This window comes from Equus quagga, chromosome 1 (genome assembly GCF_021613505.1).
Source record: "Equus quagga isolate Etosha38 chromosome 1, UCLA_HA_Equagga_1.0, whole genome shotgun sequence".
Classification (NCBI taxonomy): domain Eukaryota; kingdom Metazoa; phylum Chordata; class Mammalia; order Perissodactyla; family Equidae; genus Equus; species Equus quagga.
Genome location: NC_060267.1, coordinates 95,255,172 through 95,274,287, shown reverse-complemented (window position 1 = coordinate 95,274,287; position 19,116 = coordinate 95,255,172). Strand labels below are relative to the sequence as shown.

Here is a 19,116-nt window from a genome sequence, read left to right as displayed (position 1 = left end):
AATCCTGTAGAACTCCGTTTCCATGAGGGCCGAGAGGAGTCAACCCCCAGAGACAGGAGGTGGGACGGTGGTGCGGGGGCTGGGGGGGGGTGGGGGGGTGGTGTTTAATGGGGACAGAGCTTCACTTTGGGAAGATGAAAGTCCTGGACACAAATGGAGGTGATGGCTGCACAGCATCATGAATGTACCTAACGCCACAGAACTGTACACTCAAAAAATGGTTAAAATAGTAAATTGTTACATATATTTTACCACAATTTAAAAAAATCAGAACAATAAAGTGCCTTTTGGAGCTTTTCATGTCTAAATACCAACAAATGAACAGTCTCTGACATTCTCTCCATCTGAGGCATGGCAGGCAGGCTGGATAAGTCAGCGTGGGACCCTCTCAAAACAAGTCCCTCTGTGTCCCCACGCGGGAGAATCTAGGCATTAGGGAAGTTTACTTTACTCTTCACATACGCCGTACTTCACGTCTACTAAAAAAAACAGAAAAAAAGCAGCAGCAGCAGCTCCACACACATACACCATCTGCACCCCGCCTCTGACTCCCACAGCGGAGGAGACGAGGCTGCGCTGGCAGGCTGCAGGAACTTGTGTGCTCACGACTTGCTGGAAGGGCCACAGCTTATCTCATGATTAGCACACATTTTGCATTAAATTTATGTTTACTTAAAATCCTAGCCATTAAAGAAAAATTTGATAAGCTGAACTCTTAAAATTAAGAACCATTTTCTTCATAAGATACCATTAAGAGAGTAAAAGGGCAATCCACAGATTGGGAGAAGATATTTGCAATACGTCCATCTCATAGATACTGGTGTCCACAATACAAAAAGGTGGCCTGCAAATTACTAACAACCCAATTCAACACGGGAGGAGACCTGAGCCAGCACGACACAGAAGACGATAGAGAGGTGCACTTGGGTGTGAAAAGGTGCCCCGCATCATCACCCATCAGGGAAAGGCAAATAACCACAGCAAAGTATTGTGGACCCCAGCATAAGGGCCAAAATGAAAAGGACCGGCAATCCAATGCACATGGGACAAGGACTGGACCGCAGGTGATGTGGAACAACTGGACCTCGCTGGCTCAGCTGCTGGAAGGGCCACTGGGTACAACCACTCAAGAAAACTGTCTGGCAGTACATCCTAAAGCTGGACGTCAGCCATCCGTCCTGTGTCCTAAGCATCCACCCAAGAGGAACAAGAGGAAGAGGGGCGTCTGTCACAAAGACACAAGGCCGCTCACGTGGCTGTACTCATAATAACCCCAAACGGAAACAAGCCCACATGTCCACTACTGGGGGAAGGATGAACAACCGTGGCACGTGCATCCACAGATGTTACTACACGTGGTAAGCAAGAGTGAGCTTCCTTTACGTGAAGTTCAAGAGCAGCCAAGACTAATCGAAGGTGACAGAAATCAGAAGACAGGTCTCCTTCTGGGGCTGGGTGCTGCCAGGTCATGGATGCACAGGCCCCTCTGGGAGCCTGGAACTGTTCTAATTCTGCTCTGGGTGGTGGTGACACGTGGACATAGACACAGAAACGACCCTCAAGCTGGTCTACACATTACACGCTTTACTGCATGCTCTTTATATGTCAAAAAATGTTTTGCTTAATTAAGAAAGAAACGAATGCCTTTTCTTGCTGCCAGTGTGTGAGCAAAGTTTTCTGTGGGAGCTGAGCCCCCCACCCCGCACCCAGCCAGACATGGCCTGTGTGGTACCTTCTTAGGCTCCTTGGCCTCTTTTCTGGCTGTTTGTACAGGTCTCTTCATTTCAGGAGTGGACGTCAGAGGCGGAGGAGGCTGCAGAGCACCCGAGCTGGCACACTCCCACACTGGGGGGATCTCAGAGTCCTGCGACATCCTGGATGAGCCCTGTCCCAAGGCAACACAGGAGCAGGCTCACCTGGGGCAGCTCCCCAGGAGCCCTTCAAACAGCACTGAGGACAAATTACTACAACGATGAGAGAGAAGGGAGGAGGGCTTGGGGCAATTAGCCCTGGCTCCCCTGGCCTGACTGAAGGAAAGCCAGCCTGAAGTTAATCAGCAGCTTTATCAAGGGACCTGATAGTGTTCAAAATGCAGATTCTGGGGTTCAACAGGAATGACTGGGCTGGAAGAAACGGAATACATAAATGCTCTGAGGATAAGACTGGTTAGAGAAGGGGGTGGGAATTTTAAAAGACAGAATTGTCTTTAGAAATATTTATCCCTGGGCCGGCCCGGTGGCGCAGTGGTTAAGTGCGCACATTCCACTTCAGCGGCCCAGGGTTCGCCAGTTCAGATCCCGGAAATGCAGACAAGGCACCACTTAGCAAGCCATGCTGTGGTAGGCGTCCCACATATAAAGTAGAGGAAGATGGGCACGGATGTTAGCTCAGGGCCAGTTTTCCTCAGCAAAAAAAGGAGGATTGGTAGCATATGTTAGCTCAGGGCTGATCTTCCTCAAAAAAAAAAGAAAAGAAAAGAAATATTTATCCCTGGGTTAAGACACTGTTTTCAATACAAACTCTCATTTTCAGTTTTCCAGGGACAGAATATTTTAACGTTAGAACACATAATGAAAGTTGAAACTATAGCAATTGCCTACTAGTGGGACATCCATAAAAAGCTGGGTATCTGTAAAGAAGGTTCCGGAATGCGGTTTGTATAAAGACGTTTGTCCCTCACGGTTGATCAGAGCAAACAGAGGTGGTCTTTATACCAAACGTGTCTGATGAAAGGAATCTTGATTTCAAGAAAACCAGTGACAATTTTAGGGATTCTACTATACAAAAAGAGATGCAGAAATCAGGAAGTTCTCCATTTTAGAAAAGCTAAAATTAACAAGGCAGTTTCGTTATAGGTGGGCATTTCTTCTCCTTAAAGTAACTATTTTACACTATTAAGTTATCTTTTTCCATATTAATGCTTTTTACCAACTCCATATTTTAAGGATTCAAGCTATTTTGGAAGTGCTTTCTCTTTAAGAAACAATTTAAAAGATAATCTCATAACTTTCACTATTATCTTTCTACTTACAACTGCAGGACATCGAGTTTGGGTACCTATCCAATGAAGCTTATGGAAAATAAAAGGCTTAAAAAAAAGTGTCAGAGTACCGGATTAGCAAATTTTCCACCAAAATCCTCTTCTCTTAGCTCCGAAAGTGAGTTTCTAGGGGGTGCCTCTTGTGGTGTCACTCCTGCCGAAGGAAACAAGACTACCATGACCACAGTGCCACTGAGCACACGACCAAAGGAAGCGAGACACTGGCGCGATGCCCCCACAAGGGGACGCGGGACGCGCAGCTCCCCACCGCGCACACCCTCCCCAGGGCCGTCTGCAGTAACCAAGGTCGAAAACGTTCCCGAATACGTGGAGATAGTTTCTTCTCTAAAGCCACGCCTACATTCTGCCTTGTCCAAGGAGATAAAGACAGTCAGGCAGAGATTAGGGACAAGGACCACCAAATTGGACTTTCACACAGAGGCCTATAGCCCTGGACATCCACTTACACTTCACATCCTAACAAAAAGCCAAGTCTCAAAAGAAACTAGTACTGATATTCAATTAACCCATTCAGCCTAGAACTTCTAGAATCTTTGGTATCCATTATGTAACTTGTTTCAAGTTCAAACAACTTAAGTCGCTTTCACCAATGACCTCCTTTCACACCAAACCCAATTTAGCCCTGCTCTCAGGACAGCATCTCAGCAGACCCACCTGGGTCCTGGCTCCTGGCCTCCTTCAGCAGGGGCTCACTCTCCTGGAGAGATGGTACACCAGGTGGCAGGCCAGGCCCTGGGTACAGAGCTGCAGGATCAGGCCCAGAAGGCTCTGGAAAGCCAAGTGCAGATCCTGGGGGACTAGAGCCAGACCCCCGCTCAACAGGGCCTGGGGGCGGCGGCACCGGGAACATTGGCACCCTGGCAGGGATGGCCAGCTGGCCATCGGGGAGCGTCGGTGGAGCTGCATGGAGACAGCGAAGAGAATCTAAGGTTACTGAGGCTACCTCTAGTCACATGAAGAAGCTGACTGGTGTTGCTGAACGATTTAGCACACGTTATTTTGCAGAGCCTCATTTCTTTTATTGAGGGGCAGGAGAACCAAGCATCAAAGAGCAAGTGCTGAGGATGCTGGGACATCACTGGTTTGAGGAGAAGCAGAAAATCCATTTCTTAGGACCGAGGGGAAGCGTCGTTAAATGTAACATGGGGCATGGGCTCAAACCCATAGCATGACTCCAACACAGCCCGGCAGCAGCCGCCTGGCACAGAGCCCTGGGTTCACTGAGTCCTCTCCTCCACCTTCCTCCATGTCTGGGGGTCAAAGGCCACCCACCTATTCCTATGGATGTTTAAAGCCATGAGACCCGATGGGCTTATCAAGGAACTAAGCACAGAGAGAAAGAAGAAGACCGAGGTGATGGTGTAAAACATCCCCTTGATTCTCCTGGCAGAACAGGAATGTTCCATGTTCGGGGGAAAGAGGTACGTGGGCCACTGCTTCTCCAGTGGCGGAGGGCTCACCTGATGGCAGCAGCCGCACACCCTGGCCCAAGTGGTCAGCACTGGGCACAGGCGGCACCAGCAGTGGGTTGTCAGTGCCCAGGCCGGCCGGCTGAGCGAGTCCTGGGCCGTCATACTGCCCCCCCTCGGAGCTTGGTGTGCTGGGACAGCGCTGGGGGAAGGCTCCATCCTGAGTCCACACCGCAGTACCCTCCTAGGGGAGAAATACCTCAGGCGCTTCCGACAGTCAGACACCATGGAGCACGTTCTGGCACTCACCCCACCGCCCGCTCCCTCTCTCTGTGCTTCAGGAGAGCCTTGCCTTTCCCAGGAAACAAGGGCGTTCTGACAAACATTCACACCTCTAAAACTGTACTGCTGACACCTAACTCCTTCAGAGTGGAAACAACAGGGCACAAGCCACCTCATCGGATGGCTCCGCCAAGTCCCTCGACTGAAAGCAAACGCCGCACCTTGAGCTGCTTCTCTGCACACTGCAGCTGGACCAGCCAGGCGGGCTCCATAAAGGACTCCTCCTCCGGCTTCTCCTTCAGCTGGGGATCGAAGAGTCGTAACCGGGAAGCAACCTAGAAACACATGAAAAATAAAGGGCTCTTACTACTGGGGATGGCAAGCAAAACAGTCTTTTTAAAATCTATTCTAATCTGGAACAAATGTATCTTCAGTATTAAACTGGAGATACAGTTTTAATTAACTACAAAAGTTTTTCTGAAGTGTGCCTATGTGACACGCCCTTAAATAAACATATATATGTTCTGCTGATGATCAGAAAAAGGACATGGGACACTGGAGTTCACTACAGCAGACCCGTCTTCACAGAGGCCAACAGTCCCTAGCTGACCTGGAACTGAGCCTGCCTGCTACTACCATCTCATTACAGAGACTTGACTTTACTGACCAAAATGCTGAACTGACCTAGAAATAGACATACTCTGATCGGGGGTGGGGGTGGGGTGGGGGGATGGAGGGGGACAGTGGGTGGGAATAGAGGAAACAAGTTTGGCCTTGTATTAATAACTGCTGAAGCTGTGGAATGAGGACAAGGATTCATTAATTATTCTATTTTTGTAGATGTCTAAAAATTCCCAGAATAAAAAACTTTTTTAGGTATCACAAAGGCACATTTTCAAAAACGAAGCCCCCGGCGGGTGGGGCACATACTGATGCAGCCACTTTGGTGCTGGGGGTCACCATGTGCTGGGCACTGTCCATCCCTGTCTTGTCTACACTTCACAAAGCTCTGAGAGGCCAGTCACACTGTCTCCGTTTTATTAAGCAAGAAACTGAGGCTTGCAGTGGTGCAGCCAGGACCCAAACCCAGGCGGCTGGACTCGAGAACAGCTTACGCTGTTAACTGCTAGACTCGCTGCCTCGAGACACGAACTTCCTGGAGACGGGGGTCCTTCCGACTTTGAGGCTTACTGCTAAGTTTGCGGACTGGCACGAGGAACCTGAAGGATCCCTATGCTAAGATGCAAAACACCAAACACCTGTCTAAGAACATTCAATGATCTTAATTCGCTCCGAAAGTCAGTCCTACAGACATGAGCACCCAACGACCACAGCTCACTGCCAGGTCGAGCAATCCTGACTGTCACATCTTCCCCACAGCCCAGTGTGCAGGAAAGACGTGCGAGAAGACGTTACCTGGACCAGCTGGCTAATCAGCACCGGGGAGTATTTGTGGGGTTGCATCAGGATGCTCTTAGCAATCACTTCACAGTAATGAAAGGCTTGGGTAGCAAGCCCCATTTCAGCCAGGCGGCAAGAATAGATGAACTTAAACACCTAAAATGAACAAACAAAGCTTAGCCATCCTGTGGGTATTCCCCAACTTTCTAACATCACCCTACAAGCTGAGGACTATTCTGGATGTTTCATGTATCTCCTTGTGTCTCCCCCAGGCGTGCCCACAAGAGTACTAGTCCTCATTCCCGGAGATGTTTCAAATCAAAGTAACCCACCAAGCTTCTAAGAAACTCACCTTTTCTCCTCAACACCCTCAGAAGAGCCAGCAGGCTCGGTACTAGAGCGCCCAACTCAGCAGCACTCAGGACAGCCGCTCCCAGGGAGCCGCAGACTGTCCAGTGACCACCCTGCTAGCACTCCCTTCCACAGATGCTTCACACACACGCACTCCTGGGTCAGACAAACGCTCCCATAACACTCAAACAGCTGATAAAGAAGAACTGGAAACCAAATACTCAAAGCTTTCAATTTGTAAAACAGTAAGAACCCAAACACGAGTCCCCAGTCCAGCAGGGCTTGGCTCTGGAGCCTCACCGACACTTCCAAAGACGCTGCATCACCTTCTGTGTAAGAATGCAAACCCTCGACCACCAAAGACTGGTTACCCACACGGTAACATGAGCACGGCCCCCACTGACCTGGAAACTGGGCAGGGGGCAGGTCTGTGCCCCGAGGGACTGAGCATACTCATAGGCTTCTGTCCTCTGAATAGCCTCATTGGTCGCAAACTTTGAAAACGGCAAGCTGTTGAGGAAATGAGCTATTTTAATCATCATGCGAGTGACCCAGAAGTGCGTCAGGCCATGTGATGAAGACACGAGGCCACTGCTTCCGGCTCCGCATGTGCCATTTTGGGGCTGGCTAAAGGAGGGGACGTGTCCTTTCTAAAGGAAAACAGCTACCACCACATTTACTCGATTCCTCACCTGTGGTTTGATCCAATTAAGACAAGTTTTGTGGTTTTCTTTGTATAAACCCCAAATCCAACTTGGGCCATGAGGTAGCAAAAGTGTGCAGCATCTAAGAGGCCTTTTGAAGCTGAAGAGACACAAAGTAGGCCAAGTCTTAGTTCACGGGAGTCCTTCCAGAAATCAAAGAATGCCGACAGAGACACCAGAGACATGCCCGACGAATGGAAAATCTTCTGGCCCTTAATCCCCCCTGAAGATTGCTTGCGCAATCAAGGCCTCTGTGCTCCGCTGCACAACAGTACAACTTCCATATCTGCACCTGACCTACCTAAAGTGTCACCCATCGTGGCCATTGTCCTGGATTCCACATCCATATTGTTGTTCAAGTTGGACAAAACCATAGCAAGATGTGGCCTCCAATCTCCCCACTTCTCATCTCCACAACACTAAAATCAGAAAAAAGCAAAACAAAACAAATCTTTATCCTTGGAAGACTGTCATTTTAATTTTGTAATGGTTGAGCTCAATGAGCATCATGAAAAAGCAAGAGCAAGAAAGACACTCAGGTCTCTCTGCTGTGATGAAATCCTTCACGGGAGCAAGCTCTGCACAAGGTCGCGCCACAGGAGCGCGGGCTGGGAGCCCCCACACTGACCGTGGACGCGGCAGGCATGCGGCCCGACATCAGCTGGTAGACCGTCTGCAGTGGGTCATTGATGGGAAGGCTGTTGGCGAACCTAGGCAGATGTGAAAAGAGAGAGGTCTAACTGGCAGGTTCAAAAACAAGCCTGGTCTCACGTCAACCCCTTCAATGACTGGCGATGCTCAACCTAGGCCAAGCACACCATCTCAATCTTAAAGAAAAGCTGTAAAGGATGACTGAGAAATGTACTAAGATTTTATAGAATTAAAAGCCAAGCAGTTAATAAAAATCTTTTAAAATCCCTCAGCAATACACCCCAAGGAGGAGGGCTGAGTAAGCCCGCACCCGTGCCTGACAGCAGCACAGCACAGACGGCCCAGCTCTCTCTGGAAAGAACTACAGACAACTGTGCGCTTCCAGAGCCAAGAAGCCTCCCCAATTAGACCAGCAGGACACGCCCAGAAACAGCCCACACAGTAAGATTCCTTACCTGGTCATGACTCTCGCGTGTGTCCGGCCGTCCATCTTACTTGCAAGTAAGAGAGCATGACCCCATAAGCCATTTTTCATCGCAGACTCTAAAGCATCCTGCAAAGCATTTTAGTGGGTGCCTGAATTACCAGAGGAGCTCCGTGATGGAAGCAAACAAAAGCAAGGGACTGTGTGTCGCTACACACTGTCAGGAAGAAAAAAGGACTCAACTGCAGATAAAAAGCAAAGGAATCGAAGGCCTCCGAGCACACTGTTCACCATTCAGAAATGAAAGAAAAGTCCATTTTTCATTTATTTTTCCTAGGTGCAAAGCCCCTGTGGTAGTAGGTCTGTGCATATGTACACTGCTTTTGTTACGTATTTGCAGCAGAAAGAACAAGCACACCAATGAGAAACAGGGACAATGGAGCACCACTGCCATCCCCAAACCATCTTTTCCACTGGGAGAAATGCCACACCAACGTTAACTCCCCAGTTTCAGACGGTACATGAGGCCTCCATATGCATCTTCTCAACATGGAGAGAGCCTTTATTAATGCAGCCTCCCCTTTATCCAAAATAACCTGGGGTATAATCGAGAAAACTTCTGAATGGAAGCAAAAATGCTACAATGGGGTAAATATGTTCATCAAATCTAAGAGATCATATAATTTCAATCAGTTCTAAAATATCCACGTTAAGATCATTTATTTATCAAATATGAGCTTTCTTAGTTCACGACAAAGAAGTACCAAGAACTCTGGGCCTCTCAGAACTCTGCCATCAGAGCCACACACGTGTGGGACGTGCTCAAGGCATGTGGCACACCCCTCCCGTGCGTGCACTGTCTCAGCCCAGTCACTCTGACCTCCCCCTCCATCTGCACAGCTAGAGCGAACTTCCACTCTTTGGAACTGTCGGTGCCGATACCTGTGTGTGGCTTCAGAGGTGCTCTCTCCACCCATCCTGCCAACACCCAGCCCCGCCTCTGACCTGCAGCTGTCTCTGACCAGCTCATGCTCGGCACAGCTCCCACCCAGCACCCACCTCATTTAACAGACTGTAAGCTTATGCCTAATTGTGTGAGAACAGGTTTAACTTCTGTCGTGTGCACATGTTCATCCCTGAGACAACTTACACACAGCAGGGGCATAGCCTGAGCTCAATAAATGAGTTATCAGTCGAATGACTGAAAGGTGGAACATGCGAGTCTTTGACACTAGCAATATTTAGAAGAAAATCAGTATTAACACCTTCAGAGAGATGACATACAAGGTGGCAGACATTCTTCACGGAACAAGACCCACAGCACCACATTACAGTCAAGATGCTGATGCTCCTGGGAGCAGGACTCTGTCCCTCTGCCATGGCCATGTCCTGGCACCTAAGCCACCAGTGGTGGACACCAGGACACGCCTGTGGATCCCATGGATTCCAGGCCCGCTTACCTTCTTACGGCCATAGAGTAGCAGCTCTCTGAACCTCTCAGTCTCTTTTTCAAGAGTGTTGGTGGTGGCTGCCTGACTGTCAGTGAGAAAGGAGAGCTGAGCCTCCCCAGACTCCTCTTCCTGCTCCAGGACCTCGTTAGTAAAATCAATCAGGTTGGCCTCATTGGGTGACTTCCCAGGAAGCCACAATGTTCTGTGGTCTCGCAACAAAAGTTCCGCAATGTCTGTTCCCACCACGGTCTGTGAGGGTCGGCAAGGAGAGGAAGGAGAATGAAAGACTTTACCAGGAATAGAATTTCCCAGAGGAGTAACAAGATGGTCCTGGTCCTGCTCAGGTGAGGATCCAAACAGGCCTCCCCAGATGAGCACATTAAACCACCACGGGCACAAACCACCACTCCCAACGAGACCAGCAGCAAGACGGACAGACCACAGACAACAGGACAGGCCAACAACGGTGGGCTCCAACCTCCCCTCAGCCCTAACCACACATCCTTCAGTCTCCCACTTCCCTAAATCACTGCTCAGGTGCTCTTCCTGAGTGAGCCCCCAGATGGCAGCACCACTCCCCACGAACAGCCTGGGACAGGAATCCTGCCCAGCTCCTTTGGGGGCCCGAAGATTCCCAAGACTAAAGGCCAAACAGAAAAGTAATTCTAAAAGTAAAAAAGAAACGTACCCCATTCTGTCTGCATAACAGAACAATAAAATTCCAAAGAAGACTTGCAGACTCTTTGTCAATTAAACTTTCGTTCTGCAAACATTTTGTAGCTTTGTTCTGTGCAAAATTAATAACATCCACTTTATGGGTGTCATCTCTGAAAAAAGAACACACACTCAGTGAACAGCAACAACTGCATCTACGAGGCCAAGCTCAGCAACTGCCAGCAGACAGGCGCTGCAGACACTCAGGGGGGAACGTACTTGCCGAGAGGCCCGGGGAAGGACCGCAGCTCCTCCTGCTCCGGCGTGTGCTGCAGCAGGGTCTGTGTGAGAACAGGAGGGGCCAAGAGAGCAGCTCACGGGGGGGTAGGCACATATCATTGCCTGACCCACGTCTCTGGCTACACTCAGACTGAGTTATAGACGCTGTTGCTGAGGACGCCTGCCCTCCATGCAGGGAGGCCAAGGCTCCATCACCAGGCCTGGGCATGTGTGGTTTACAACAGTGATTGTCAAACTTTATTTTAAGCAGTGGGATCCATTTCTCCTCCCAAACTCTGAAGCAGGGCCCTAAAATCTGTGACCAGAGAGGCCTGCCAGGGCTGCAGAATGGGGTGTCCCCACCAGCATCCAGCATATCAGCAGCACCTGCCACAGGATCAGGAAGCACCTCTACCCATTATCCAAAATCACCAGTAAAATGAACATGAACAGGGTCCTCCTCCCAAAATCAGAAATGCACATAAGGATAGAAAATAAATATACAATAAAACCAAGTCTAACACAACACCCAAAGCAGATGCTTAAATGCTGACTTTTGGGAGGAAAGAGAGACAACCAAACAGAACAAAAAAGCCTATAAATTGAAGATTCACGGGAATAAACCTTTCCCAAGGCCATTGTTTTCAGAGACAACAATGCACAATTTGAAGAGCACCAGCTGTGAAGCACAGTGTCTGTGGTAGCCTGAACTGCGACACGGGATTTCCACCTGTGGAATTACCTCCATACTGTGAATTTCAACCAATGCGGGCTGTCCCTCCGAAGGCAGATTTGGAATCACTTTAAGGAGCTGACCCCCAGGTCCAAACCTGGCACAGACATGAGGCACTGAGAATTTCTCAGGAGAAGTCGGTCTTGATGGAGCTACATTTAAATAAAGAGAAAAAGAAGGAATCAGTGTCACTTCTTCCTACTTCTGAACTAGATCCACAGCTTAGATTTCCAGCCCATGTGGCTAGAATCACAGATTAGATTTATCACGATAAACTGACTTCCGACTGCAAGTTAATAATTGTTAAATATCCTATTAAAAAGCAGAGCTTAAGCATATGTCAGAAAAATGTTTAAATCATTAAAAATGAGAACCGCCTCTTCTAAAATGAAAATCTACTGTAAGACACCACCACGAAGCCCTCTTTACACGGAAGCAGCGTGCGCGCCTCCTGGGTGCTCAGCGCCCTGTTTCAGAGGCTTGTGCTCCTTGCTTTCCTTTACAAACCCAGCTTCTGACTGTGAGTACCACAGAGCACCAAGGAAAGTGACGAGGAGTAAAACACCTCAAGTCAAAAACAAAGTCAGATTTTTAGTTGCAATAATACTTTAAGAAAGTCCAGTTATAAGAACTTGACACATATCTTCGCCGTTTTCCAAGAAACAGTATTTGATCAAATGTTTTAGAAGAGAATTGAGAATGTGGAACATACGACAAGCCTATGGACAGAAGTTTTTCAAGGGGAATTAGAAGTTTCCTCCAAAAACTGCTTACCCGTGTGGTCGGCACTGGGGATATAATGAGGCCCCACCCAAGACCTTGGCAGTGAGCCTGTACTCAGAGTCACACCGAAATGGACATAACAGAGCAGCAGGGCAGCTCTCAAGCCTGTGAGTCGAACTGTAGCCCAAAGGACACCATGAGCCCATGGTGACAAGCTCTGTCATTCAAAGGATGGACATGACGTGACACAGCAGTCCTTATTCTGCAGGGAAGACCATGCTAGGCTACCACCAATTCCTATCATAGTCATAACTCACTCCCTCTTTCTTATCACAGGCTTCTGAAGCCACTCCCGTGGTGTGACTCGGCGTGCCTCTGCACCGATGAGCGCACAGGGCCTTGACTACACGCACCTTGTTCCACGGTGGGCCAGCCAGCGTCAGTGGGGTAGCCGTACTCTGGGAAGCCCTGGGCACTGTTGAAATTGCTGCCATAGGTGCCGTATGCATAATCGCCATGGAAGGAGCCTGGTGGAGGCGGCGCCTCATAGGAACCGGCCGTCAGATTGTGACTTCTGTATACCTGACTCTTAGAAAACACAAAGCAGACAGGGAAGACTTCAGGCACGCTGCCAGAGCTCCAAGGGGAGGATAACTGGGTTCCAAACAGAACTGCACTGCTGGCAGATTCTCGCCGGCCCGCCCGCTAGCTCACCTGATGCGAGTGGGAGCTGAAGCTGCTGCGGCGGCTCTGCACGCTGGCTGCGCTCCGCAGGCTCTGTGCTGAGTGCTCGCTGTGAACACTGCGCCTGTCCACTTCTTCCCCGTAAGGGTCCCTTGGGGGCTCAGGGTCATCGTCAAAACTCCCAGTGAAGCGAGGGTCGTACCTCCAGCGGTCATCGTATTTCTCAGGCCTGGAGGAAGCAATGGGGCAGAGGCAAAGAAAGGGGCATCTGGGAGGGCAGACATTCACTTGCTCTACCTGATCAAGCCACCACCATGGCATCAGCTCCCATCCCCTGTCACCCTCCCATCATGCCTCCCGAGTCTCAATCCAAAAAACAGTAGTCCAAGTCCAGCCTTGAGCGGAGCTGCCATATTCCAAGCCCAGGTTCAGATTCCTGCCTGAGGGTTTAGAGAAACCCGCTGCAAGTTCATCCCAAGCGCGGTCAAGTCTCTCACGGACACCACAGGACGAGAATGAACTAACCCCAGGAGCTCCTTCCGAGGCTGGTTCTCCTCCAATGGCCCAAAGCGAGAAATGCCATGGGCCTCTTTCAGACAGTGACCGTAACGTCACTGCTCATCAGGAACCCAAACACAACCGTAGCTCTTGGGTAAATTACAAGGACATGAAGGCAGAAATGCAAGAGTACAGCTCGGATTTACGACCAACCCTCCCTATCACAGTGTACTGTACCAACCTGTCGCCGTAAGCGTAACTTTCTTTCCTATATGGATCGTATTCGGCATCATACCAATATCTCCGGTCGTAGGAGCGGGGATCCCTGAATCTAGAACCATGGTACCGATCCCAGCGACCTGGATCTGCAAGCGAGGGATGAATGAGTTTCTATGAAATGCAAAAGGAGACGCTCCTCTGGCCTTCACTGGAGAAGCCATGCCACCCCGGGACCGAAGAATGCTTCAAGGCTCCTGGAGGAACCACACTGTCCTCCCAAAAGACAGCAGGAGCCCTGGGAGTGTTAACTGGGCAATAACGGGGACCCCTGGCTGCGTCTTGCCTATATGTCTAATACCTACTGGCCAATGGCTGTTTGTCTCTCAATACACGTGATTAAGAAGAAAAAAAAAACTGCTGGAAGACATCTTCATTAAATTCTTAGGTCATAGTTACTACTTTTTAATAGTTAATCCCATGACTACACATTTCACTTATCTGTCTTTTCTCTAATGTGAAAGTGTTAAGAGATACTCTCAAAACTAAAAGATTACTTTAAAAAGCACAGTAACATTATACATAAATCGGCTGTACTGGTTTTGGCAAGTGTGTGCAGAACTTATGTTTAAAGCAACACAAATACAAAAGGCGGGAAAGACGCCTTTAGGAAGCGGAAGGTGGGGCAGCTGCGTCGGATAGCCAAGGGGCTGCGGGCCGGGAGCCTCCACTGCATGAGCGCACAGAACACGGCCAGGCAGGAGTGACTGGCAGGGCCGCTAGGGGACACGCCACTGAAACTCACACACTGCCTGAGAGGTAGCGTCAAAATGGACGTGGCAGCGCCTGGAGGAGCGATGAGAACTGTCCCATGTCTGTGCTGTCCCCTGGGTGAGCCGCCAGCCACAGGTGGCCTCTGTGCGCCTCAGATGTGGGAAGTGCAACTGAGGAGCTGGTTTTCATTTTATTTAATCAATTTAAAGACTCACACATGGATAAGGCTGCCGTACAACTACTGATAATTATGCTTTGCTAGAAAAATCAAAGAAAACTGCTAGTTTGATACAGACATTAATCCTCTAATTAAGCTATGATGTCTTACTGAAAAATAGCAATACAATTACTTCCAGATGCAGATTATTTTCAATGACTTCGGCTCTTGGATAAAAGCATAAAGAGACCAACAAAAGAGAAAGTTCCCTAAGGAGTCCCCACCGAGCGCTGCTTTGCACCTGGCTACATAGCAATGTGGACGGACACGTTTCTGCTACTGACTGACCGCTTAAACCTCCTGACCATACCTCCATAATCGTACTGGCTGGAGTAATAATCTGCATAGCAATCACTCTGACTGCTCCATCCACTTCTGGAATTATAGTAGCCTTGAGGATACACTTGCCTGAAAAAACATATAATGCCGTTACAAAACAAATCGCCTATTTCTTTAAGAGTGACGAGGTATTGGTGAACACCCACTGTACCCAGAGCGACAGGCATTTGCCAGAGCACTTTGGTTGTAAAAAAATTCTAATCAGAAGATCCAGGGACCCGCCCCATGGCTGAGTGGTTAAGTTCGTGTGCTCCGCTTGGGCGACCAGGGTTTTGCTGGTTCAGATCCTGGGCGCAGACCTAGCACCACTGGTTAGGCCACGCTGAGGCAGCGTCCCATTTGCCACAACTAGAAGGACACACAACTAAAATATACAACTATGTACTGGGGAGCTTTGGGGAAAAGAAGGAAAAAACAATAAACAAAATAAAATCTTTAAAAGAAGATCGGAAACAGTAATGATGAAATTATAGGATTGCCTACCTCACAGCTAATGAAAACTTCTCTCTTAAAATAATGATTTAAGTGCTGTTCAGCATAGAAGAACTGACCCTTTCCTGTGTCAGTGCTATATCCTATAAAAGCCAATGCCAAGGTAGGCTCCCAAGTTTTTGATGTCACGATTAGCAGAACCAAAAAGCACCAAATCAGCAAAACCAACCTAAGGCTGACTTCAACACCCTCCACACAGACACCCCGTGTGTCCTCTGAGAGGATAAATGTGTTCACCTGGGCTGGCTCAGCCCCTTGTGTCCCTTAGCGCTGACCAGTGTGGGACTCGAAACTTGAGCCTGATCAAGGCTGGCTTCACAGAGCAAGCCATGCCTCCGACCCTCACCACAGCAAAGCGGAACTTCACGAGACAATCAGGTATCAGAACTTCAGGGGCAGTAAGATTCTTGGAAGGGCTCAATGGCATTTTTGTTTTCTAATTGCAAGTTTTAGACAGTATTTGATTTTTAAAATGTGACTTTTCTCATGCCCCTCAGGAGTGTCTCCCCCCGCTGAGCCTGGGGGCTTGGCTGGCGCAGCTCCTGCGATTGCCGGGCGGCTGCTGCTGCCTGCGAGGAGCGCCTGGCCCTCAGGGTCAGCACAGCCCCCCACTGCTCAGGAACAACACCTGCTGGGCCCGAGGGCCTTGGACAGCACCATCTGCACAGAGCGACAGCGCCTGCATGCACCATCGGTGGGCTGGGGAGAACAGTCCGACACAGTGCAAAACCGAAAACATGCCACCTCCTCGCCAACCTCATTCACCCATCAGGAAAGATACAGCCACAAAAACAAAAGATGTGTTCTTACCTCGCACACTTCCCACAGGGATGTGATCACATCGTGCCCAAGAGACAAGCTAATGCTCAACACCTGTGTGAAACACGACTGCACACACACACACACACACACACACGCATGCACACACGCACGCACGCACGCACGCACATACAGCCCCCAGCCAAAGCAAAGCAAGAAAGAGGACAGGTTACTCTCTAGCGCTGTCACAAACAAGTGGTGAGACACTGAGAGGATGGAAACCCTGCAGACAGGGCGAGAGAACCACTGCTCTGTAAGCCGTCCTAGCCTCTGGCTGGGTGCCTCCTCAACAACACAGAGCCACCTGTGGGCTCCTGCCATGCTACTCTGCAGGTGGGCCAGCAGAGAGAAACCGGAACAGCACAGTGTGCCCTGGCCCCACCCTCCTTGCTCTCCCTTGCCTCTCAGGGTTCCAGAAAACAGCTGCCCACTGCTTTCACTGAATCAGAATGCTTATTTTAACCTTAAACCTCACTTCCCAGGTGATACAATGATACACAGAAGCTAAAACCCTGGGAACTTTCTCACATAAAGCATCTAGAATGTTGGGCCACGCGCAAGTCAGTGCGTCCCTGGAGCAATGTACAGAAGCCGGCTGAACGAGCAAAAGCTCAGAGACGAAGCCTGTCTCCAGACAAGCTATCAAAGACTCCAAGAACCAGCATAAGGAGCTCACAATTTTGAAAGGCAGTGCACGTACGAGTCTTCACCAGGGATCAGACTTTCTCCATCATGAGGATAAGAAGCTATACACCCTTGTAGCAAAACCTACACCTGAGACAGGTACTCCTCCAATTTGACACGAGCAGCTGCAGGTAAAGGCTTCAGAAGGAGGCAAAGCAGAACAAGCTAATAGGCTCTATGAGTACCGCACCCACCCCCCCCAACTCCGCTCTGTTCCAACTCTCTGAACGCCTCTGAGCGGGAGGACTCTGACCTGCTTAAACTCTTACTCGGCTGAAGGCAGGGCGCCAGGGCTCTTTCAAAATTACTCATCTGTAATCGCACAACTGAGGCATGCTTGGTGAGTGTAAGAGAGAAGCAGGTCAGAGACGTCTGTGGGCCTTCCAGCACAGGAGACAGTGTTGGGGAAAGAACATGGGTTTCAGGCAAATGGGCTGGCTCTGCATTGTGGCCTAGGAATCAAGAGATCTCTGTGACCAGTAGTAGGGAAGAGTCTGCACGGGTTAAAAGCTGCCGCAGTCTAAGGACCCTGAACACTCTGTAAGCAAACCACTGGAGCTGCATGCATGCCTCGGCAATGGGACAATTGCCTGGTCCGGGGAGGAACCCCGCATGAGGGCAGTGCTAGCTTCCTGGTGACCCTGCACAGGGTCTGGCCTGACCAAATGCTAGCTGACAGTGTGACCCTGACTGCATGGCAGTGTGCTTATTAGTTCAATTTAAAGATGCACCCTGCAATCTGTCCACACTGCCCAAACACAAACACGTATGAAATAGGTTTGTATAACTCTACAAATACAGCCTTTTTCAAATCACTAAGTTACTTCCACAGCCAGCACAAACACCACTCACCTGGCAGACGGCCGGTCCGAGCAGTGGCTTGCCCGGGAGCTGGGCCGCTCAGGCTCAGGGTAGCGGTAGTTTTCGGTGTAGGCAGATGCTGTACTGTCATAGGGCCTGTATCTGGGCTCATAGAGGCTGTAGATGTCCTGTTGGAGGAAGGGTTTGTGCAATATTAGAAACCAATAAAGAGCCAAGTCCTCAAGCAACTAGCACAGCTCGAAACAGGACAGATTGATGGCTCTCCACGGAGCACTGGACACGGGGCTTCCTCCATGCAAAACAACAGAAAACCTCTAAGACGAAACCCACAGCCACAGCAGGCTGCAGGAGCTTCCTAAGGCGGACTGCTCTGGCCCTGCTCATGAGACAGCCAGCATGTCAGCAGGCAACCCCCAAAGGGCCGTGGTGACTCCCCAAGGGCTCCATTAGGCTTCTGCTTCCCGAGGTATCAAATGCCATGACTCACCAAGCTTGTGTCCTGTTTCAGACCCAGCTCACGTGAGCCAAAGGACCAGGTTCCATTTGAATGGGTCCTGAAACTACAGGCAGCCTCCAAAAGAGGATCACACTTTATCCTCATGGGGCTTTCAGCCTCGTTACAAACCAAGGAAGCGCCACAGCCCTGTCTCTAAGGAGTGGCCACGTGAAGACCTGAAGCAGTGATGAGGTGATTCAGGCACAAGCCAGAATCAGTCCTTTGGGTCTAAGAGCCTGACTCTCTGCCGTCACCTGGCAGAAGGCAAGAACTCATGTAGAATGGCCTTATTCTTGACTGCTACTGGAGACTGTGGCGATAGAAAGAAAAGGGAGGAGGACATGGGAACCCAAAGAAGTGATGCCAGGGTCCCGGCTGGAACTCTGGGGACACAGAAGTAGCGCTGCACAAAGTACCCCAAGCAGGCACATGGCCCCCCACGTGCTCTGCCAGCCCTCCCTGGGCTCTCGGCAGAGCTTAACTTCCTTCTGTGGAAATAAAAGTCCACGAGCTCCTTCTAGAATCTAGAATTCGCAGACTCAATGGTTAGATATATAACTGTGCACAAATACAAAGATGCTCAAAGCCCACGACAGGGCACAGGCCTCTTATCATCAGGGGCAGCTGCCCAGCCCAGCCCCTCACACGCCCACTCCTCCAGCCTCTTCTGACAAGAGTGCCGCCGCCAGTCGCTGCCTGCTCTAAGACAGCAGTGTCCAAACTCCCCAGCCCACAATCCTTCTACCTCGGGCAACCTCAGGCGACCCTGGGTAGAGGTGATGAAAAGCAGGTAATAATCAAATGTGTCCACTTGGATCACACTTTTTGAAACTAATGCAGGATTCAACAGACCTAATTAAACCCCACTCATGAGCTTGCATCCCTGTGAAGAGGCAGGAAAGCATCTTCTGCGTTGCACAGCAGGGCCCCTCTGCTGTTGTAGCACCACGCA

The 19,116-nt window shown here is 49.8% G+C and overlaps 1 protein-coding gene across 5 annotated transcripts in view; it reads right to left on the bottom strand.

Annotated features, from left to right (window-relative positions):
* SEC16A (SEC16 homolog A, endoplasmic reticulum export factor) overlaps positions 1-19,116 on the bottom strand; it is a 34,789-nt gene that overhangs the window by 6,889 nt on the left and 8,784 nt on the right. For all 5 annotated transcript variants that reach the window (XM_046683140.1, XM_046683153.1, XM_046683146.1 and 2 more), the window contains 20 exons: positions 17,699-17,835; positions 14,823-14,920; positions 13,547-13,670; positions 12,838-13,036; positions 12,537-12,711; positions 11,410-11,552; positions 10,668-10,729; positions 10,423-10,561; positions 9,744-9,983; positions 8,315-8,412; positions 7,837-7,918; positions 7,510-7,627; positions 7,197-7,308; positions 6,909-7,014; positions 6,169-6,309; positions 4,974-5,087; positions 4,522-4,714; positions 3,716-3,961; positions 3,112-3,194; positions 1,733-1,885 (listed from right to left, as the gene is read on the bottom strand). In XM_046683140.1, coding sequence (XP_046539096.1) covers positions 1,733-1,885; positions 3,112-3,194; positions 3,716-3,961; positions 4,522-4,714; positions 4,974-5,087; positions 6,169-6,309; positions 6,909-7,014; positions 7,197-7,308; positions 7,510-7,627; positions 7,837-7,918; positions 8,315-8,412; positions 9,744-9,983; positions 10,423-10,561; positions 10,668-10,729; positions 11,410-11,552; positions 12,537-12,711; positions 12,838-13,036; positions 13,547-13,670; positions 14,823-14,920; positions 17,699-17,835 — 2,763 coding nt within the window. The remainder of the gene's footprint in view (positions 1-1,732; positions 1,886-3,111; positions 3,195-3,715; positions 3,962-4,521; positions 4,715-4,973; positions 5,088-6,168; positions 6,310-6,908; positions 7,015-7,196; positions 7,309-7,509; positions 7,628-7,836; positions 7,919-8,314; positions 8,413-9,743; positions 9,984-10,422; positions 10,562-10,667; positions 10,730-11,409; positions 11,553-12,536; positions 12,712-12,837; positions 13,037-13,546; positions 13,671-14,822; positions 14,921-17,698; positions 17,836-19,116) is intronic.